General features: G+C 35.6%; 1 protein-coding gene across 1 annotated transcript in view; it reads right to left on the reverse strand.

Moving 5' to 3' along the window:
• Positions 1–3102: 3102 nt before the first annotated feature.
• LOC126889852 (zinc finger protein 234-like) overlaps positions 3103–24918 on the reverse strand; it is a 57856-nt gene continuing 36040 nt past the window's right edge. Inside the window, exon 3 of the mRNA XM_050658543.1 lies at positions 3103–4421. Within this exon, the coding sequence (XP_050514500.1) occupies positions 3175–4398 (1224 nt within the window). The 5' untranslated portion in view covers positions 4399–4421 and the 3' untranslated portion in view covers positions 3103–3174. The remainder of the gene's footprint in view (positions 4422–24918) is intronic.

Here is a 24918-nt window from a genome sequence, read left to right on the forward strand (position 1 = left end):
ATGTTCCTACAAGTTTTTCCGTAGGATGCATAGTTTTCGAGATAAACGCGGTTAAACTTTCAAAAAATCGAAAAATTGCAATTTTTTAACCCGAATAACTTTTGCTTAAAAAATAAAATAGCAATTCTGCTTACCGCATTTGAAAGTTCAAGTCAAATTCTGTCGGTTTCGAATATATACATTGCTAAAAATTTGTGTTTATTGCTAAAAAAAGCTATAAACACATAGTGTTTCCCGTGCCTAATACATGCGTTTACATGCATGCTACGTAGAAATAGCCTCGCTTGCACTTGTACCTACTCTATCTACTCGTTCGATTTTAAATGAGAAATCATTGAAAACATCACTCCAGCACTAGGTGTTTATACTTTTGTTTAACAATAAAATAATAAATTTTTATCAATGCAAATAACTAAAACCGATATACTTTGACTTGAACTTTCAAATGCGGTAAGCAGAATTGCTACTTTATTTTTTAATCAAAAGTTATTCGGGTATTAAAATTGCAATTTTTCGATTTTTTGAAAGTTCCACCGCGTTTATCTCGAAAACTATGCATCCTACGAAAAAATTTGTAGGAACACTTTTTGGTTAGAATGGCCCAAAAAATACAAAAACATGTTTTGTTTTGCGAGAAATCGCTGTTATGTAATTCCTCAACTTCTTTGTTTATAACAATCTTATCGACATCCGGATCAACTGTTACCCAAAAAATTCGTGTTCTACGGGTCAAAATACATAAAAAAAACTTGGGTAAGTCCATCTGAATACAGGAGGCCGTTGTACCCCCCCTGGCGACAGGACTATTTTTTGGGTCATTTTAAGCAAAAAATATTCCTACAAGTTTTTTCGTAGAATGCATAGTTTTCGAGATAACCGCGGTTGAACTTTCAAAAAATCGAAAAATTGAAATTTTTGAACCCGAATAACTTTTGATTAAAAAATAAAGTAGCAATTCTGCTTACCGCATTTGAAAGTTTAAGTCAAATTATATCGGTTTTGATTATTTGCATTGCTAAAAATTAATTTTTTTATTGTTAAACCAAGCTATAAACACATAGTGTTTCCCGTGCCTAATACATGCGTTTTAACGCATGCTACGTAGAAATTGCCTCGCTTGCACTTGTAGCTACTCTACCTACTCGTTCGATTTTAAATGAGAAATCATTGAAAACATCACTCGCGCACTAGCTGTTTATAGCTTTGTTTAACAATAAAATAATAAATTTTTAGCAATGCAAATAATCAAAACCGATATAATTTGACTTAAACTTTCAAATGCGGTATGCAGAATTGCTACTTTATTTTTTAATCAAAAGTTATTCGGGTTCAAAAATTGCAATTTTTCGATTTTTTGAAAGTTCAACCGCGGTTATCTCGAAAACTATGCATCCTACGAAAAAACTTGTCAGAGTATTTTTTGCCTAAAATGACCCAAAAAATACAAAAAGATGTTTTGTTTTGCGAGAAATCACTGTTATGTAATTCCTCAAGTTCTTTGTCTATAACAATCTTATCGACATCCGGATCAACTGTTACCCAAAAAATTCGTATTCTGCGGGTCAAAATATATAAAAAAAACTTGGGTAAGTCCATCTAAATTAAGGAGGCCGTTGTACCTCCCCTGGCGACAGGACTACATAAAGTAACGCATAAATTCGTTATTTCGTAAACCGGCGACTTTAAGGAAAAATCCCAAAACCGGTCGATTTTTATTTTTAAATTACGATTTTTTGGCATATATATAATACTAGTGACTTCATCCATCTGGGCGTGATGACGTAATCGATTATTTTTTTAAAAGAGAATAGGGGTCATGTGATAGCTCACTTGAAAGGGTATTCAATTCGCTATTCACTAATATAAACATTAACATATTTATTTATACAAGGTGTTCAAAAAAACATTTTTTTAATTAAAATAATTGAGACAGAAAGAAGAATGTATGTAATTTATTTAATTCAAAATACGTTTTACTGTTGTCAGAAAACAGGAAAAAAAATGTTTATTTGACAAATAAACATTGATTTTCGTTTAAACGAAATGTTCAAACTGCCAAGAGACAGGGTGGCAGCTTTAACATTTAATTTAAGCGAAAAACAATATTTATTTGTCAAATAAACATTTTTTTCCTGTTTTCTGAAAACAGTAAAACGTATTTTGAATTAAATAAATTACATACATTCTCCTTTTTGTCTCAATTATTTTAATTAAAAAAATGTTTTTTTGAACACTCTGTATAAATAAATATGTTAATGTTTATATAAGTGAATAGAGAATTAAATACCCTTTCAAATGAGGTATCACATGACCCCTATTCTCATTTAAAAAAATCATCGAATACGTCATCATGCCCAGATGGATGACGTCACTAGTATGATATATATGCCAAAAAATCGGAATTTAAAAATAAAAATCGACCTGTGTCGGGATTTTTCCTTAGTATCGTCGGTTTACGAAATAATGAATTTATGCGTTACTTTATGGACGCACTGTATAGTTCTTCATAATGTATTAATGAAATAAAAAATACGTGCTCGTATTATTAAAGTCGTTTATTTTTTTGTATAAAAACGGTTCACCATTTGAAAATAAGACATAGAGGTTTTTATCATAAATTAAACGTGGAATTTAAAAATAATTTTTAATTGACATTTTTTCATATATCAGTGACATACTATTTTTTTCTTTAAAAAAATTTAGGCCATTACCCGTATGCGCGTCAATGATGAATATAAAATTTTTATTTGTATATCAAAAAAATGCGCAATAAATATGTTTTAAAACCCAAAAAAAAGGACATGGGAATAAGGTGGTATCGCATCTTATTCTACACACAATTGACTTAAAAACCTTGAAAACTACATATAAGGAGATGGGAACTGAATTGGAACATTCACAACAAACAAGAAGTATACCGGCACTCAAATTTATCTGTTTGTCCTTTGTATAGTGTATTTGTTAGATATTTATATGTTAATTTAAGTTTCACCACTCATTTACTAAATGACATTCGAGGATACCTTCCTTAGTTCACGAAATGCCCCTGAAGATGCTCTAGGAGCGAAAGTATACTTGGGCAAGATTAAATAAAATTCAGTGTTCGATATCTGCCTTTTATTTCTAAAATTAATAGATTTATATATTTTTTTTAGTTTGCTGCAAAACTGGTTTTTATGACACAACGTTTTTGTTTGCACTATCAACGTGTACCATCAAATGTGTTTTCAACACACTTGCACTACTAAACTGCATAAAACAAATTGCACACTTGGTGCATTTTTCCCCAAAGTGCACGTTCAAATGTTCTTTCAAATGATTTGGTCGAATAAATTGCTTAAAACAAATTTCACACTTATAAGGTTTTTCTCCAGTATGGATTCTCAAATGTATTTTCAAATGACTTGCAGTAGGAAACTGTTTTAAACAAGTTTCACACTTGTAAGGTTTTTCCCCAGTGTGTACTCTCAAATGTATTTCCAGATGACTTGCAGTAGGAAACTGTTTTAAACAAGTTTCACACTTGTAAGGTTCTTCCCCAGTGTGCACTCTCAAATGTTTTTTCAAATCACCTGCTGTACTAGTCGGCTTAAAACATATTTCATACTTGTTAGGTTTTTCCCCAGTGTGCATTCTCAAATGTGTTTTCAAATGGCTTGCACTAGTACACTGTTTTAAACATGTTTCACACTTGGAAGATTTATCCCCGTTGTGTACTCTAAAATGCATTTTCAAGTAATATTCACGAGAAAACTTCTTAAAACAAATTTCACACGTGTGAGGTCTTTCTCTACTATGCATTACAGAATGCAGTTTTAAATTACCTGCTGTAGTACACTGTTTTAAACAAATTTTGCACTGGTAAGGTTTTTCCCTAGTATGTACTCTCATATGTATTTTCAAAGAACCTGCCTGAGAAAACTGCTTAAAACAAATGCCACACTTGTAAGGTTGTTCCCCAGTGTGCACTCTCAAATGTATTTTCAAATACCTTGCTTCACCAAATGACTTAAAACAAATTTCACACTTGTAAGGTTTATCCCCAGTGTGCACTCTCAAATGTTTTTTCAAATTACTTTTTTGGCTAAACTGTTTAAAACAAATTTCGCACTTGAAGGGACGTTTTCCAGTATGGATTCTCAAATGTGTTTTCAAATGACCTGCTTGGCTAAACTGCTTAAAACAAACGTCGCACTTGTAAGGTTTTTCCCCAGTATGTAATCTCGTATGTCTTTTAAACTGACTTTGAGTAGGAAACTGTTTTAAACAAGTTTCACAGTACAGTCTTTGTCCAGTCGAAACTTTCATATTTTGATTTAATGTTTTCCCTTCACCGTGTTGAGTCATATAATTTCCTTCGTACGATGAATCCTCAATTAGTGTCTCCGTAATTTCCATTTTGTGCTCATCTTGGAGATAACCTAAAATAAAAATAAACTATAATATGAATATTTGAGTATATAGTCAGAGTAAAGTATTTTGTGGAATAGCTTTAAGCCGGTGAAATATGGCATTCTTCAAATAAAGATATTAGGTCAAACGCTTAAGCGGTTTGTTTGAACACATCGGTTTTTACGCCCACACCTCCCATATCTATACACAGGTTTCGCGCAAAACGTTAGTTCGGTAGCAGTGTCTTAAGGTACGATTCCGACAACGACTGCAGGCGGCAATTAGAGTTGTCACCATGACGACGTCATTACTTTGCACTATTAATTTGTATAATGATTAGCAACTGCTGTCCGGCAGAACGTCAGTTGCTAATAATATACAAATAAATAGTGCAAAGTAATAACGTCGTCATGGTGACAACTCTAACTGCCGCCTGCAGTCGTTGTCGGAATCGTACCTTTACTGGAGTGTACGTGTGTTCCGTGATCGAGTGTTTTGTTTGATGTAATTATTTTGAATAGTGGTTTAGTCCAGTGGTCCATGGTCCAGTTTAGTGGTTTGAATAGTGGTCAACAAAAGATATCACAACGCTACCACCAGTGCAAAAGCATATCCTGGAGCTGACATCAATTCCGATCGTAATCCTGTTGTTGTAAAATTGCACGCAAGATGGAAACTAATAAAGAAACAAAAACCTCAACACAAACTAGACATCCGTTTATTGAAAAACGACGCCATGCAATTCACAGTAAATAAAGAATTAAATAAAAATTATGAACTATTGACCACCACAGAATTATCGAGTCCGATGACGTAAACGTTTTTTGGAAAACTATTGTGACGAATTCGAACTACCGACCGTAAATAACAAGTTCCGTCTCGACAGCGAGTCACGTAAGCAGACACCTGGAAGAATGACTCACCAAACGACTTCTCGAGAATGATCGACGGTCAAGGCCACGGATTAACTAGTGATGGGAGTAGATGAATAGCGCCGATTCTAGGCCACTTCGTGGTGGAGGCGCAACATCGTGGCCCAGAATCGGCATACCGATTCCCGGCCATCATGGCCCAGAATCGGCATGCCGATTCCCGGCCACCGTGGGAAAAAAGTGGTCCAGAATCGGCATACCGATTCTCGGCCATCGTGATACCATCATGGTCCTTGGCATCGATGGCTCGTTGAATGTAGAAGAAGTAAAAGACCAACAATGACCAGATGGCCATTCTGAAAGTATATAAAAATGCTATATAATCATCATTATGACAATGGCCCATGCTGAACATGCTATATAATCATCATTATGACAATGGCCCATGCTGAACATGCTATATAATCATCATCATGACAATGGCCCATGATGAACATGCTATATAATCATCATTATGACAATGGCCCATTCTGAACATGTATAAAAATGTGAAAAGGCAACATGTGAAGTACATGAAAATGCCTCATGCTGAACATGTATAAAAATGCTATATAATCATCATCATGACAATGGTCCATACTGAACATGTATAAAAATGTGAAATGCTATACGATTATCATATATAGGGCTGAAAATATAATATTTGTACAAATTACGAAAAATCAAATATTTTGAATTATTTACAAAAATATTTTTTAAATAACAAGTTGTTGTTTATCAACATTCCGGATGTGGATGGTTGATAAGGAAAGAGTGCAGACGATATTTTTGCAACAACAGGAAACCGCTAAAGATATGACAAACCACAATGCTAGAAGGCAGGATGTAGTCAGATGATAACATGTAACCACAGATATTAGTATTATAAACTGTTATCAGTTTCCGGTAACCACAATAACATATTTTACAGGAAATGTGTTATCGTGGTTAACGGAAAAATATGTTATTGTGATTAACAGAAAAATATGTTATTGTACGGAAACTATTTTGCAAAAACAAATCCTTGACATGTGATCACGCTCTGCCTGCGTGGAGGGGTTCGCCTATAAATATAGAACCAAACAAGCACACAGCACAGTCGACATCTGAAAGTCTTACAGTAAGTCATAACATAAGTTCGCAGTGCAGTGAAAATAGTGAAGCAAGGTAAGCTATTTGTGTTGTTTATTTTTTAAATACGTATTTCTGAATGCATCGTATACCTGTTTTCATTGTTAAATATTTTTATGTATTTATTATATCCTTTTCCATCCTCCAAAAACATTTCCCGGTCGCTATTTTTTATAAGCATTGTTTTCCTCTTTTCATATTTTGATTTCGCTTTCCTCTCTTTTCATATTCTGGTTTCATTCAGTATTTTATTTAAAAAATGTTTACTTTTTCGACTTCATGTAGCGTCTAACATAATTCACAGCTTTTCTCTCTCATCCTAATCGTGTAATGCATCTCCACATTTTCGTTTAAAAAGAAAATAGAGAAAAATAGAAAGTTTTCGTATTTTTGCAGATGGATCTAACCAAAATAAACAAATTCTCGCTTATTGCAGAGAGAAAGCCTGTCCAAAATTTGAGGGACCTACCTGTCGACACTCCATTTATAATTTACTCAGCGAAAATAGTAAAAAGCAAGTTTGGGGAGGTTGTATTGCTTGAACTAGAAGAAAGCGTGGTTTTCCTACCGGACAGAGTGACAGAAGACTATAAGCCATTTGTACAAGAATTTTCTAGTCAAAAATATTCCCTGGTCTACAAAGGCGCCATCAATATTGGAAAGCAACATCCTGCATCATCTTTTGAAGTTATTGAAAAGTAGAAGCACCATCCGGACAACAGTCTAGCTTTAGAGGTATGTACTCTGCGTTCTTTTTTTGCTAAATATTTATTCTTTCAATTCTCTTTTGTGATGTATTTCTTGCTATCTTGCAAAATAGTTTATTTTCCCATTCTCTTTTTGTCAATTATCTTCTCCCCATCTCAGACGGATCTTGTCAATTTATTTCTTTTTCCATTCTATTTTTGACAATTATTATTTTTCATTTCAATTTGCCATGTATTTTGTTCTCTTTTGCTAATTATTTTTGTGAAATATGTGTGCTATTAATTTTATTCTTACAATTCTGTTATGTTATATAGATTATTCTTCAATTATCTTCTTCTATTCAATTTTTGTCAAGTATTTTATTCTGTGCTAGCAATTATTTCATGTTGAATGCATTAGACTAAAACAAATATTATTGTAGGTACATCCGCTGTAAACTAACCCTGTAAACTAACCCTCAGCAAAAACTTCAAGCTAGCAACAATCATCTGGAACAACATCATAGCATCTCTCTGAACCAACTTCAAGCTAGCAACAACAACCATCTAGAACAACAGCATAGCATCTCTCTGAATCAACCTCAAGCTAGTAACAAAAAGCGGTGAGTTTTTCAATCATGAGTGGCATAGGTGATCTCAGTACCGACATTGTACAAAATTTAATTAAAGCGAGAGACATTTTGTTTCAAAATTATACACCGCGAGAAGCAAATATTTGGCTAAAACATATTAAGAGACATTTAACATTGTTTAATAAAGCTATTCGGTATGGAGACTTGGACGTACCAAAATTACGACAATTGCAAACAAACGTTGGACTCTTAAAAACAATTAAAGTAGATATTCAAAATTTTTCTCAACACGTGGGTGGGAGCCTTAATAAACATAACAAAGTGAAATGGGAGGAGGTAACTTCATCATTTGCAAGTCGGGTTAGAACGGGAATAATTATTAATTTGGCTCATAAGGATGTAATGCAATTTTTCGGTGATTGTTTTAAGCTTTTTAAAATTAGAATTAAAAATATTTTTAAAAAATTTAATGTAATAAAATGTAATACCGCATTTTGTGGTCAGTTTATAAGAAAAGCAAATCAGGGGGAAAATAGCGAATTTAAATATTTTTAACACAAAAAATGAAATCATAGACAGACTTGACGTTGTGGTTCCACTCTAACATAATTGATAAAATTATGACGAAACTATCAGAGTTTGAGGAAAAGGGATCAGGGTGGGCTTTTGAAAAAATAATATCTTTGGAGGTTAACATTAACAAATATGAAATCGGGAATGGGGCTTCATCCTTCATTAAGCTACCAGAACAAATCCAAAAAAAGCATGCATGTATCAATATCAAAAATGCAGATGAAGCATGCTTTTTTTGGAGTATAGTGTCAGCGCTGTATCCTGCAAAAGAGCATTCATATCGGACTAGTTCGTACCCACATTACACAACAGTCTTAAATGTTGATGGTTTGGAAACACCAATGACTATGGGAGGCATTTCGAAATTTGAGAAACAAAATGGCATCTCTGTAAACGTTTATGGGTTGGAAATGAATGTCGCTAAAGAAAAAACATTTTACGTAACAATACCGTTAAGGTTGTGTAAAATTAAATTAGCTAGGTATGTAAATTTGTTGATGGTACAAGATAAATATTTTCCAAAATTAAACGATTATGAGGCACCTATTGAGGATGATGAAATTGTAGATATCAAATACCATTATTGCATGATAAAGAATCTGTCTCGGCTTTTATCTAGTCAAACAAGCAATCATAAACATAAAATATTTGTATGCGATAGATGCCTAAATTATTTTAGCAGTTTTGATAGACTTAATATCCATGCAAAATATTGTGAGAGAATCAACGACTGCAAAGTTTCATTTCCACCATATCAACATGTTGAATTTAAAAATCATGTGTATAAGCAGACAACTCCTTTTGTTGTCTATGCAGACTTTGAAGCAATGCTACAAAAAATTAAAAATGGAGCGCTTAAAAGTAAAACAATTAAACATCAGGAGCATAAAGCCTTTAGCGCCGGGTATTATGTCAAATGTTCTTACGATGAATCATTATCTTTTTATCGAAGCTACGCAGGTACGGATTGTCTAGACTGGTACGCGAAGGAAATGTCTGATTTGGCAATGTTTGTACATGGAAAGATAAAGCATATTGAGCCCATGAATATTAAACCAAACACTAATGGAGCAACTGATTGTCATATTTGTGAGAAGCGCTTTACACCCACAGATACAATTGTGGTTGATCATGACCATTTTAACGGGCAAGTACGCGGATTTGCACACCAAGTGTGTAATCTTAACTTTAGAAAACAGTTTGTTGTTCCGATTTTTTTTCATAATCTTAGCGGTTACGACTCACATTTCATGATAAGATAATTGGCGAAAAAAGGAAGTATCAGCCTACTCCCAATAAACAAGGAAAGATATATTTCCTTTACTCTGAATGATACCGAATCCAAAGTTAGGTTGAGGTTTGTTGATTCATTGAGATTTTTGAATTCCTCACTGGATAAATTGGCAACCACATTAAATACAGAAGATTTAAGGTACTTGGCTCGAGAATTTCCAAATGCCGCTCCTGAACAAATAGAGTTATTGAGAAGAAAAGGCGTATTCCCATATGAATACATTGATTCTATGGATAGGTTAAAGGAGACTCAACTCCCATCTATTGATAAATTTTATAGTTCACTAACAGATGAAAACATCTCTAAAGATATGTACCAACATGCGCAAAACGTTTGGCAATCATTTGATATTAAAAATATTTTGGAATATAGCTTGTTATACATGAAGACCGATATAATGTTGTTAACTTGCATCTTTGAAAATTTCCGACAAAAATGCCGAGGTACATACGGTCTTGATCCTGCCTGGTACTATACTATGCCAGGTTTTTCGTGGGATGCCATGCTTAAATATACAGGTTGCAAATTGGAGTTGCTGCAGGATATCGATAAAATCATGTTTATCGAAAAATCTATTCGAGGTGGAATTAGTCAAGTGAGTAATCGATACTCGGAGGCTAATAACAAATATATGCCATCTTACGACTCCTCAAAGCCCAGCAAGTATGTGGTGTATTTAGATGTCAATAATCTTTACGGGTGGGCAATGTCCCAGTGTTTACCATATGCAAAGTTTGAGTGGGTGGACACTAACATCGATGTTCTTAGTATTCCTGACGATGGTGATACAGGGTACATACTACAAGTTGACTTGGAGTACCCCGAACACTTGCATGATTTACACAAAGATTTTCCATTTTGTTGCGAACATCAAGTTCCACCGGGATCTAATTTTAAGAAGCTTATAACTACGCTCCATAATAAAGCTGTTGGAATTGAAAATTTAAAACTGATGTATGGGGATACAGATAGTTTTGTCTATGAAGTAACATGTGACGATGTTTACAGGGATGTCATTCAAACAAATCTATCTAAATTCGACACATCGGACTATGCCGAGGATAACCCCTATAACATGCCACAAGTCAATAAAAAAGTGCTTGGCTTAATGAAGGATGAGGCTAATGGGCGCATCATTACTCATTTTGTAGGACTTAGATCGAAAATGTACTCGTTTAAACTGCAATACACAAACGAGGAGCGGCAGACCTTGTGGCAAAAATACAAAAATACCATGGATGATGCCGCTATTGAAAAAATTGTAAATAACTTGGGTGTTACGAAAAAATCTAAAGGGGTTAAGTATTCGGTTGTAAAAAATACCATCACGTTTGAGGATTACGTGGAGTGCCTAAAAGAATTTACCACAAAAAGCGTTATACAATCAACATTTCGTTCCTACGCACACAACATGTTTACAATCACGCAAGAAAAAATAGCACTTAATCCTTATGATGACAAGCGATGTGTGCAAAAAGACTCATATGATACGTTGCCGTGGGGTCACTATGCCACTACAATGATTGAATAAACTGATAATAAATGGAAAACTTGCTTATTATCCGTATATAATTTTTGTATATCGTTCAATATTTATCACTTGTATACTTTATATAATAAAACTTTATATAATACTTTATATAATAAAAATTATGTAATAAAACTTTGTACATATATATTTTGGTTTTATTTAATAGAAATAAAAGACAACATATTTAATAATACCATTTATTTTTTACATACAATCTGTTAAATCATTTATAAGTCTAATTTTATAATAAAATACATATTCTCTTAAAGCTAAACTTAACAAAGTATTTGGACAAATAGCGCAATATGCGTTAAAGGCTTCAACTGGTCCATATAAAGAGTCTTTGACACACAAATTTTTCTTAATGAAAGTTGAAATGTTTATATAGTATTCGCGAAATTGTAAACTCTTCAACAGCATCACTTTATGGGACATCATGCTCTGGTCTGCTTCTAGAATTTGATTGACCTCTCCTTCCCATAAATAATATTCGACTCCAAATTTCTCAAGGGATACTAACTTTACATTCTCCATCACCAATTGTCTTAGTGTGCAGAAATCAACGCACTTAAATTCGATTGGATCATACTCATCGGCAAAAGTAGGCAGGTCTGCTTGGAAAAATCAACCAGTCTTTCTTTAAGCCACTCAATTATGGTTGCCCACTCGTTTGTGTGTAAACTGATTTTGTTACAAGTACCATGACGACACAGCATGATGGATGGTGAAAAATCTCGAGCTGGAGATAATCCAATTTTGATGTTGAAAGAGCTCATTGGATAGGTAGATTCTAATAAATAATATGGCTCATTTGTGGCAGCTTCTTCAAATTTTGCCAATACTCGATCTAATTCGGCGTCAGGAGTGGGTGGCTGACTGTCATCATCATCATCATCATCATATTCTACGCTAAATGATTGACTGATGTAGCCGCTATCTTGAGAACACATGGTGTTGTAACTGAATACGCCGCTGTCTTGAGAACTCATCGGGTCTGTTGGAACTACGTATGCCGGTTCGTTGTTGAGAGAATTTATACTGTTCCCTTCCCCCACTCTTGCGGGCAATCCTTTTCCAAAAAATGTATTGCTACGCGGCGGATTAAAAGGTAGATCCTTAAACTACATCTGAACTATTGATCCAACTGTTGTGTTTGCTATCCAGTCCTAACCATTTAACATACATCTTGGTGCCTTTTCGTCTAAGTACTTTTTCAACCAAGTAAATGTCGGGATTTTTCGTTTTCTGCAATTCTTCTTCGTAAAACCCACCGCTAATCGGCGCACCTTGCATGTCTTCTAGCAAATACGTTATGGGATTTGTTATCTTCACTTGTACAATTTTAAATAATTCTGTAGTCCAATTGGGTGTGTAGGCCTTTTCAAAGAAATGTTTTGCCTTTGATACACGTACAATATCACCAACTTTAAATTTTCGCGGGCCGGCAATCTTTAAGTGACTATAACTTTTGTGTAAAATGGCTTTTTCGTTGAATTTGTTGACCTGAGATGGCTTGTATCCTGTTTTACTGTGTTTCGTATTGTTGTATTCCTCGGTGATTAAAGGTAGGGCGTCTAGCCATTTGTATGATCCATGTAAACTGAAATACTTGTACAACTTTGCTTTCAACGTTCTAATAACTCTTTCACAAATGGCAGCCTTCTTAATAACAGAATGCACAGGCGATCACAAAGGAGCACCTAAGACGTAAAGACGTCTACAGAGACATGTTAACAGACGACCACAAAAGAGTACCTGAGACGTTGAGATGTCGTCAGAGACACGCTAACATAAGACGCATATGACCACACAGGGGTACCTGAGACGTATATAGACATCATCAGAGACACGCTAACAGAGGTATAAATACAAACATTTAAAGTTGAGACTTCAGTTACCATCATGTCTTCAAGTAGTGCAGTTCAAGTAAAAAAACTCGCAGCAATTGTGAGAGAAAAGTACAAAGCTCTTAAAAGAATGCAAGCAGATGAAAAAGAACTTCTACAGACAACGTTTAAATCAATAACTACTCCTCTTAAAGAAATAACCAATTATATGAATGAAAATGTCTCTAAACCAGATCTCAACGAAGATGACTCACAAACTAATCAACCATCACAGCCAAGTGAGGTCGACCCTCTACATACGCTAACATCGTACAACCCTTATTTAGAAACATATACGCAAGATTTAGGGAATACTGACCAGATATTCGGTCCCACGTTTAACTGGGAGATGGGAGAATGGACGATTGGTAATAAAATAATTGAGTTCGGTAAAGATAACATTCAAATAGATTCGCACATTTTTAAAGCTACACCCGGCCTGTACGAACTGATCTTCGCGAAAGAACCTACACAATATACTCTAGACGATCAAAAAATTTACAAAACTCTTCTGGACTTATCAGAAGTACATAAGGATGGATGGACGAGGGCGCCTACGTCACCAATCTCGCACAACAAAATACGAAAAAATTATTAAGCCAATGTATCTAGGAAAAAGAAGAAGAAGAACACAGGCCTTACATGGTACCGCAAAAAATGTCGAACCCGACGCAGAAAATACATCAGACATACAACAACAGTGTAAAAGAAGACATATATCACAGAAGGGACAAGATGCAAAGGACATGCAGATACAAGGTTCAAAGATAAACCGTGATGATGTTCCCTCCAGGCCTCTTGAAACACGGGATCGTGATATAGCAAAAAAGCAGGCACTTAACGAACTGCAAGAAATATGGTTTCTGTATAACGAATATGGTGATCCGAACATGCTTGTGAAAGGTCTTGAAATTCTTTCAAAAGCCGACGTTTTAACCGGAAAAGAAGCATCTGAAATTATAGACGAACTCAGGTACCTAGATATTATTGAATAAAAACATACACATACGTTAAAAAAACAAGAAATTTTAGAACAACCGAGAAATTTCAGAATTTAAGTTCATTTTTCAAATAGCAGATAAGCCGTATGATAAGCGGACAGATATAGAATACGAGACACCATTGTTTAACCGCTATGCCGTTAGATCCATGGATGAAAATTTTAAAATAAATTGGCTAGGGCATTTAGTTTTTAATTAATAACTGTAATAATGTACTAGTATGAAATAATTGAAATAAAAATAATAAAAATTACGCATACTGTTTTCATTTACTGACCCACTGCTGCACTATGATTGCCAATTCAATAAAACATAAAATTAGTCAGAAATATACGGGCATGCATCGGACAACATACGTTGTTGCATCATACATGTTAGAAAAAAAACATATTTATAAATCAAATTAGAAAATAAGAACTAAACGGTAAAATAAAATACTATTATCGTAATGCAGATAACAAGAAAAATGATAAAAATGTATCATAAAAAGCTACTATTCTTGAAAAGGAAAGTGGCCTGGAAACGGCATACCAATTCTGGGCCACGTACCGATTCTGGTGCATGAAAGTGGCCCCGTATCGGCATACCGATTCTGGGGCACGTGCCGATTCTAGACCACGAAAGTATTAGAAAATAAGAACTAAATGGTAAAATAAAATACTATTATCCTAATGCAGATTGCAAAAAACCTTTCTCAGTTCTCTCGCATAACAAGCAAATGATAAAAGAAGACGGAGTACTGTGCTAAATGTATCATAAAAGCTACTATTCTTGAAAATAAAACATTAAATCAATTAAAAATATGAGGACAGGTACATAATACATTTTTCGAAAAACACAAGAAACACAAATTACTTGTAAATCAACTTAAAAATAAAAAATAACCCTTAAAGCACATACTTCGTGTATGCTAAATAGAAATGTTAAAAGAAATAAAATTTTTCACTATTCACCAAAAGAATTGTAGAAAACAAAAAAAATTCCTACTATACATGCTTAAAATTCTCGAACAGAATAATATATTTATTGTTTTTATTGGCAGAAACCGCATGATAAAACATTTCCTGACAAAACATTATTTTTTGGTTAACAAATACTGATAACAGTTTATAAAGTTACAACTTGCGGTTTTTCATATCCTGTTGTTGTTAAAAAATTACGTCTACAATCTTTTCTTATCGGAGGCTTCATCCGGTATACAGGCATTCTTTTGCTTATTTGATTTTATTATTTATTATTTTATTATTTAAAAAATAATTTCTTCTAATTCTAAATTTTTCAAGAACATTCATTTTATGTCTACGATTTGGACAATTGTATACATGAATGGACAGTATACACTAGAATTTGCCATTGGGTTCGTATTTCTGCTTCAAGTCCATTGTGAACGTTGGCTATTAACATGGCAATGCTGATCTTGCTATGGCGCTTCAGAATCACTCTAGGATATACGAAGAATGTGTTGGTGCATTTCGAATGCTTCTTCTTCTTCGTGAGCACATTTGACAGCGTCCAGACCTCCAGATTTCCGGATAAATTTTATACAGATATAATGTGTATTAGTATAAGAGTAGTGAGAATTTGACGGCGATTCGTTTTTATAATGTTTTTAGTCATAAATAATGATCGTTTGGAGTATAAAAAGGACGGTCGACTTTTAACCCGCACGGATGCACGCCTATGTACCTTTACGAAGGGAATTGTACATAAACCTATAAGCTGATCGTAATCCATATCTGCAAAGTATGTTGTCAGCTTGGGTTAGTATATACAGTGCATTCCGTATGTTTTATAAACATGATCAGGGGAAATTGTTGCCTGATGGCTATTAAAGAACCGTCTATGACCGATAAATATATTCTTATTCTTATCGCAGATGTTTAATATCAAACTGTAAAAAATAATATTACCCGACTTTTTGTAGATAAAATATTGTATGCAACTCACAATACATCAGTAATTTACATAAAAATAATACGCATTTTTCCGAAAAGACTTGTACATGAGATGTTTGCTGGTTTGGCCACAGCGTAAGAATGGTATATGTTCATTGGAGGCTATGTACAGTAGTTTGTCAATCAGAGAAGATCGAGGATGTTTGATGATTTGGTCATACTGTAAGAATGGTATACGTTCTTCTAGATGGCTTGGGCATAGTTACATGTTGCAGCCGACAGGTGGCGATTTGTATGACGAGATTATCAACTGTGATAGACGTGGAATCCCCATTAATTTGACACGTCAAAATAGCTCCAATAGCAACAAATTTATGATATATCGCCGTTTTGGCAGTGTTGCCATGTTTTCTTGTTTCTCTGTTAACCAATCTCCTTTCCTTCAACGTCTGTTACGCTAAAATCAATAGTAACGGAGATATGATATAGTGCCGTTTTGTCATTGCTGACATCTTTGTTTTTATGTTAACATATTCAATATCCCCTCTTTTTCCAACAAGACCATATTCACAAAAATTGGACTAATAGACACGAAGATACGATATAGTGCCATTTTGGCAATGTCTTTGCGTTTGTTTTTCATGTTAACATATTCCTTGAACCTTCCGCTTTCCAACAAGACCTCATACACGATGATCGAGCTAGTAGAAACGAAGATACGATATAGTGCCGTTTTGGCAATGTCTTATTCACGTCACATCATTCACGTCACGTCATTCACGTTAAAATGTCACGTTATTCACGTCACGTTATTTACGTCGCGTGATTCACGTGACGTTATGCACGTCGCGTCATTCACGTCACGTTATTTACGTCGCGTCAGTCACGTTATTTACGTGACGTTATTTACGTCGCGTGATTCACGTCACGTTATTTACGTCGCGTCATTCACGTCACGTTATTTACGTCGCGTTATCCACGTCGCGTGATTCACGTGACGTTATGCACGTCACGTTCTGTTAGGCACTGTCACGTTCTGTTAGGCACTATACGGAAAAGAAGAAGAATAATTGACAGTTAATATTGAACGTTGACAGAAGAAGAATTGACAGTTGGCTTCTGTGTCGCCACCGCTTTCATTTGACACCCCATACGTCAAAATCGGACCATAAGCAAAGAAGATATGCTGTAATGCCGTTTTGGCAATTGCGCTGCTCCGTTTTTTAAAGGATTCCGCAGCTCGTTACCCCCACGCGGCACGAACGTGATCACATGTTTACATTCTCACGGTTACGTTGTTCATTTCAGAGATAAGATTTCCATGTTTTGCAAAAAACATGACAAACAAGACCTTGTGGTTTTAAAAATATGCGATAACATTTACACAAATAACAACTGTGGCTACGTATTATCAGTTTCTTACATTCGGACTTTTAGCATTGTGGCTTGTCATATATTTAGCGGTTTCCTGTTGTTGCAAAAATAGTTTCCTGACAAACATGAAAACAAGACCTTGTGGTTTTAAAAATATGCGATAACATTTACACAAATAACAACTGTGGTTACATGTTATCAGTTTCTTACATCCGGACTTTTAGCATTGTAGTTTGTCATATCTTTAGCGGTTTCCTGTTGTTGCAAAAATATCGTCTGCACTCTTTCCTTATCAACCATCCACATCCGGAATGTTGATAAACAACTTGTTATTTAAAAAATATTTTTGTAAATAATTCAAAATTTTTGATTTTTCGTAATTTGTACAAATATTATATTTTCAGCCCTATATATGATAATCGTATAGCATTTCACATTTTTATACATGTTCAGTATGGACCATTGTCATGATGATGATTATATAGCATTTTTATACATGTTCAGCATGAGGCATTTTCATGTACTTCACATGTTGCCTTTTCACATTTGTATACATGTTCAGAATGGGCCATTGTCATAATGATGATTATATAGCATGTTCAGCATGGGCCATTGTCATGATGATGATTATATAGCAGGGGTGGGCAAAAGCCGGCCCGCGGGCCGGATGCGGCCCTTTTGCTTACTTTATCCGGCCCGATGAGAAATCCCGCAAGCAATTTTTTTAAGAGCATAGGCGCAATGCTTTTTAAATTCATTCATTCTTTTCGAATCCAGAGAAAACTAATAAGTAATTTTGAAAAATTTAAACTCTGAATAATATTATATTATTGCCGAGGGCCGAAAGTCCCGGAAAACTTCTATGTTTGTTTTAATAAGTCACAGGGGTCAAAAAAAGAGAAAATTTAATGTGTTTTTAATTTCAAATATCTCATTCAAAGAAACTATTTGTTTATTCTAAGGGATTTTCGGCCCTCGGTAATAATGTAATCTTTCATTCTGCGTTTAAATTTTTTTAAATTATTTTTTGGTTTTCTCGGGATTCGAAAAAAGGAATGTATTTAAAAAGCATTGGTCCGAAATTTTTGCTCATACTCTCTTCATCTATTTTATCCGATTTTGTTAAAATCAACAGTAGTATGTATTAGTGTTCATAGTGTTCAATGAAATGAATCTCTATCTTCTGCTTTTCTTAAAAGCATCTATGCTTAACCCGGTCTAGGCGCGAATATTTTTCGGCCAGGGTATTTGTCGTATAACAGGACCCTTTTCTTTCGATTTTACCCTTCATTATCGACTGCTGCAACAACTTACAACAACATACTTATCATTTCTATTAGGACCTGTGAGCGAAAACGGAATCTTCAGAAGTCGATACAACAACGAGCTATATCAACTTTATAAGGAATATATTAGACTTCATTAGAATACAAAGATTGCAATGGGCCGGACATGTGATAAGAATGGGAGAGGATAGGCTGCCAAAAATACCACTAAATGCTAAAATGCAGGGAAAGAGACCGGTTGGAAAGCCAAGAAAGCGCTGGGAAGACACAGTAAAACAGCGACGCACAAGCCCTTTTAGAAGTCCGTGTATGGAGAAGAACAGCCACATACAAGCAAGGGTGGAGGCAAAAAACAAAGGAGGCCAACGCTCAATTTGGGTTAAGCCGTAGAAGGAGAAGACTTATTATTTCTAAGTATGTGCCCTTTCTCCTGGCTGTCTTTCTCCTTTTAATGATTTCTCACCATTTCTTTCGTAATAAGATCGGTCCATGGTATTTTTAAAATTCTCCTAAAAAGCCACACCTCAAAAGCTTCCAGCTTTCTCATTAAGTCAGCATTAACAATCCAGTAAACGAGAATAGAGTGGACATACCATTTTTAATATTATCCCGGTTTTTTATAGGGTTCTCTGCCTTCCGGTTCCCAGTTTCCAGCTTCGTTCGTTCGTCGTTGCGTTCGCCAGGGTTTTTTTTATTTTTGATAAAATTTTAAATTTCCAGTAAAAATTTTAATAAAATTAAAAGTTCCAGGTTCCTTTTTGACATTACCTTCTGAATGCCACAGAGCTAGGATTGTTTCGGCCCTCCTCTCTTTTTTCCCTTGACGAAAATTTTAAAATTTGTTTTGGCAGCCTATCGTCGTCCATTCTTTCTACATGACCATACCAGATCAGTTGTCTCCTTTGAATTTCGTCGATGATGGTTGACTTATAACATTTTACCATTCGATATCAGATTTCCAGATTGATTTGGTTACTCAGAAATTTCCTTATTTTCATAAAGGCTGCTCTTGAATTTCTGAAATTCATTTTTTATTTGGATCCTTGTTATGGCTTAACATAATGGACCACATTAAAAGTTTCGTAATTTTACTGGGAACAAATGGTTCGCATGTCCACCCACACCCAACTATGACAATTTATTATTAGTATTATCTATTATTAACAGTTAAATGTCTTTGTCCAAATTCTGAAAAATGATACTTATAGTATTGTTGTCAAAAAAATTCCTTGGGCAGAGAAAAACATCCACCGAAAACATTAGCGCGTGCGCAGCGTACATACTGGGTATGGTATAGGTCTCCGGCCCGAGAGACATTTTGAAAATTTCATTTTGGCCCGCGCTTAAAAGTATTTGCCCACCCCTGTTATATAGCATGTTCAGCATGGGCCATTGTCATAATGATGATTATATAGCATGTTCAGCATGGGCCATTGTCATAATGATGATTATATAGCATTTTTATATACTTTCAGAATGGCCATCTGGTCATTGTTGGTATTTTACTTCTTCTACATTCAACGAGCCATCGATGCCAAGGACCATGATGGTATCACGATGGCCGAGAATCGGTATGCCGATTCTGGACCACTTTTTTCCCACGGTGGCCGGGAATCGGCATGCCGATTCTGGGCCATGATGTTGCGCCTCCACCACGAAGTGGCCTAGAATCGGCGCTATTCATCTACTGATGGGTGGTTCCGTTTTTCTGGAACGTTCAAGAACATGGTTGTTATTTTTGTATTCAATATACACTGGCCGGCAAAAAATTTAGGTCACTAGATGAATTATACACGTTTGATGCCTCGAATTTCCTAAACCTGTTGTCCGATTTGAGTGATTTTTTTAGTATCTTATAGCTTTATTATTTAAGAATCTCAATATATTAATATTGTTGCTAGACAGGTAAATGTCATTTTATACCGGGTGTAACAATCATACTGTTTTTCCTTAAAGTTCGGAACACTCTGTGGAATATTATAGCATACATAAAATATTGAAATTAAAACTCAATTGTAGCTGTAGCCTTAGACTTTCTTAACATTTTCTTTTTTGATTCATTTGCTTATGTTGTATAATAAAAAAGTTGGATACTTTAACAACTAGGCATGTTCTTCATCAATACAGGGTGTTTCTAAATAAGTGCGACAAACTTTATGGGGTAATTCTGCATTAAAAATAATGACTGCTTTATAAAGATATGTCCACAAATGCTTCCTTTCCGAGATACGGGATGTTGAATTTTTTCTTACAAACTGACAGTTTATTTGTTGCTCTAAATCAGGTTGAGATATGCAAATGAAATTTGGTAGGTTTTAAGAGGTAGTTATTGCGCAAGTTTTGACATACAAATAAGAATTTTATATTCACCATTGGCGTGCATACGGGTACAGATGCATTCCATATGCACGCCAATGGTGAATATAAAATTCTTAATTGTACGTCAAAAAATGCTCAATAACTACCTCTTAAAACCGACCAAATCTCAACCGGTTTTAGAGCAACAAATAAATCGTCAGTTTGTAAGAAAAAAATCAAAATCATGACAACATGATTTTTTAATGCAGAATCACCCCAAAGTTTGTCGCACTTATTTAGAAGCACCCTGTATTGATGAAGAACGTGGCTAGTTGTACCTAACTTTTTTATTATCGAACATAAGCAAATGAATCAAAAAAGAAAATGTTAAGAAAGCCTAAGGCTACAATTGAGTTTAATTTCAATATTTTTTCTATGCTATAATATTCCACAGAGTGTTCCGAACTTTAAGGAAAAAACACAGTATGATTGTTACACCCGGTATAAAATGACATTTACCTGTCTAGCAATAATATTAACACGTTGAGATTCTTAAATAATAAAGCTATAACATTCTAAAAAAACATCACTCAAATCGGATGACAGGTTTAGGGAATTCGAAGCATCAAACGTGTATAATTCATCTAGTGACCTAAATTTTTTGCCCGCCAGTGTATAAGTAACGAACTTTGTAAATAGAGTTAGTCTGTAAAGTAAATTGGTCTGTAACTTGTATAAATAAATTCGTATAAACGCACAGAGTATTATTTTAACCGTAATCACGCTACAGTGGAGTCAGGTGTCGGATTATAAGTTGTTTTAAATAAAAAAAAGTGACTCTAAAAGACTTTTGAACTTTATTCGTCAGGAAAAATTAAAGTGCGTTAATTGTTCGGTATTCGGAAAGACTTTTAAAAGACATTGTGAAAAGTACGTGTGTGCCGACCGAAGATGTTGCTAGAAGAACTTTCCGTAAAACAGCTCCGTGAACAGCTAGAAGAACGGGATGAAGACAGCAGTGGGTCCAAGAAAGTCCTACAAGCACGGCTCGAGGATGTCCTCACGAAGAACGGAGATGACCCAGAGACGTTCCACTTACAGTCAGCAGAACAAGCAATATTAGCGAAATTAAAAACTGTTTCGCAAACGATTGACGAGACTTCTCAAAAGATTGATGAAACGTCTAAGATAAATAATGAGAGATTCGACCAGAAATTCGAAAGTGTTTCTCAAAAGATCGATGAAACTTCTAGAAAAAGAGAGGAGAAATTCGAAAACGTTGCTAAAAAATTTGACGAGACTTCTCAAGTAATTAAAGAGGTTTGTAGACAGAACAACGAGAAATTCGAAGAAGTTTTTAGAACAACCGATAAGATACAGAAAAGTGTAGACGACAATAAAGAAATGTTAGAAGAGAAGATCAAACAATTAGAGACTGTAGAAGAAAGGATCAAAGAATTAGAGAGCATAATAACCAATACGAAGATGCAGCCACTAGTTAATGCAGTAGCGTTAGATCCTGTAGTGAAAGATGAACTACCGAGAGACGAAACGTCGCATAATATAAGATTCAAATTACCACCATTTGATGGAAAGTCTTCTTGGTCCATATACCTTAGACAATTTGAAGCTATTGTGACAGCCAATGATTGCACCTAACAAGAAAAGGCTGTTTCATTGACTGCTGCTTTACGAGGTGATGCTGCAGATATATTAAGGTCAATTCCTAAGGGCCAAGAAAAATCTTACCAGACCTTGTTCACTCGTCTAGAAAAACGCTATAGAGATGCCCATCTACAACAAGTATACAAAGCACAACTGCGAAGCAGAAGTCAACGAGCAAGTGAGAATCTGCAAGAATTTGAAGCAAATGTGGCTCGTGTGGTACGGTTGGCTTATCCGGAGGTGCCAGACAGATTATCAAGCCGAAGAGATTATCAAGGATATGGACAAACAAGGGGTAACTGAACCATCGAACAGTCCATGGACATCACCAGTAGTTCTGGTAAAGAAGAAACGCGAAATGGTTCAACGCGTTTTTGTATCGACTACCGCCAGCTCAATGCGGTAACAAAAAAAGATAGTTATCCTTTGGCCAGAATAGACGATACATTGGATACTCTCTCCGGTTCTCGTTGGATCTCCACACTCGATTTAAAAAGTGGATATTCTCAAGTAGACATGGAGCCAGCCGATCGGGAGAAAACATCATTTTCGATAGGATCAGGGCTTTGGCAGTTTACGGCTATGCTGTTTGGTTTATGCAACGCTCCTGTCACATTTGAAAGATTAATGGGGGCAGTTTTAAGAGGTCTAACATGGAAAACATGCCTGGTCTACTTGGATGATGTAATTGTGGTTGGAATGTCCTTTGATGAACATGCCAAGAATCTAATAGAAGTCTTTCAACGATTGAGGGCAGCGACCTTGAAGTTAAGTCCGAAGAAATGTCACATGTTTCGACGAGAAGTTAAGTACTTAGGACATATTGTATTGAGCAATGGTGTAACAGCTGACACTGAAAAGATTGAAGCAATTAAAGATTGGCCCGTAACAAAAGATAAACATGAAATTAGATGTTTCCTTGGCCTATGTACACCGTACTATGTATTACCGACGATTTTTCAAAGGATTTGCCAATATCTGCAAGCCCCTAACCAAGTTGGCGGAGGAGGGCAAAGAATATACATGGAGTGAAGAGTGTCAAAAAGCTTTCGAACAACTACAAAGGGTTCTGATCAGTGCAACGATATTAAGCTACCCGGAACAGGCAGGAACATTTGTTTTGGATACCGATGCTAGCAACAGTGCCATAGGAGCTGTTCTCTCACAAATCCAGGATGGACAGGAAAAAGTCATCGCTCATTTCAGCAAAGTCCTATAGAAACCAGAAAGAAACTATTGCGTTACCAGAAGAGAACTGCTGGATGTAGTGAAGGCTTGCGAACATTTCCATAAATACTTGTATGGCAGAAAGTTCCTTCTTCGAACAGATCACGCTACTCTAAAATGGCTCATACAATTCCGTAATCCAGAAGACCAGATGGCAAGATGGTTAGAACGATTACAAGAATATGATTACGAGATAGAACACAGAGCCGGAAGAGTTCATTCAAATGCTGATGCCCTTTCGAGACGACCATGCAGTGCAAATTGTAATCACTGTACCAAATTAGAGGAACGATTTTGCCCCGTGAGACGAACCACCGTAGTTAATGAGCAATGGCAGCTCCAACAGTTACAAGACGCCCAAGAAGATGATCCATGTATAAAGAGAGTATTGGATTGGATGCGGCAAGGTAAGAGACCTAGTTGGCAAAACATTAGTGCATGTAGTCCGGAAGTCAAGGCCTACTGGAGCCAATGGAATTGCCTGGTACTAAAAGATGATCTTCTGTGCAGAACCTTTGAGAGTGATGATGGTACAGAATCCAAGCTTCAGTTGATTGTACCTAAAAGTAAAGTGTCAGAAGTATTGCGTCAGTTGCATGACGGTGAATCAGGTGGACACTTTGGTATTACGAAGACTCTATAAAAGGTTCGAGAACGGTTCTATTGGGTGAACTGTAAAGATGAAGTACGAAGATGGTGCCGGAAATATGAACTGTGTGCATCCAGTAATGGTCCAGTTGGTAAAGAGAAAGCACCCATGTGACAGTACAACGTTGGCAGTCCTATGGAAAGAGTAGCAATCGACATTGCAGGTCCATTTCCAGAAATCGATGCTGAAAATAAATACATCCTGGTAGCCATGGATTATTTTACGAAATGGACTGAGGCCTATGCATTACCAAATCAAGAAGCTGCTACCGTTGCAGAGGTACTTGTTAAAGAATTCTTCAGCCGATTTGGTGTTCCCTTGGAGATCCACTCCGATCAAGGGCGAAACTTTGAGTCAGCCCTTTTCCAAAACGTTTGTAAATTGATTGCTGTCAATAAGACCAGAACGACACCCCTGCATCCTCAATCAGATGGAATGGTCGAGAGATGAACCGAACGATGGGTAAACACTTGTCCAAAGTTGTATCTGAACATCAGCGAGATTGGGACCAGCACATTCATTTATT

Source organism: Diabrotica virgifera, chromosome 8 (assembly GCF_917563875.1).
Source record: "Diabrotica virgifera virgifera chromosome 8, PGI_DIABVI_V3a".
NCBI lineage: Eukaryota > Metazoa > Arthropoda > Insecta > Coleoptera > Chrysomelidae > Diabrotica > Diabrotica virgifera.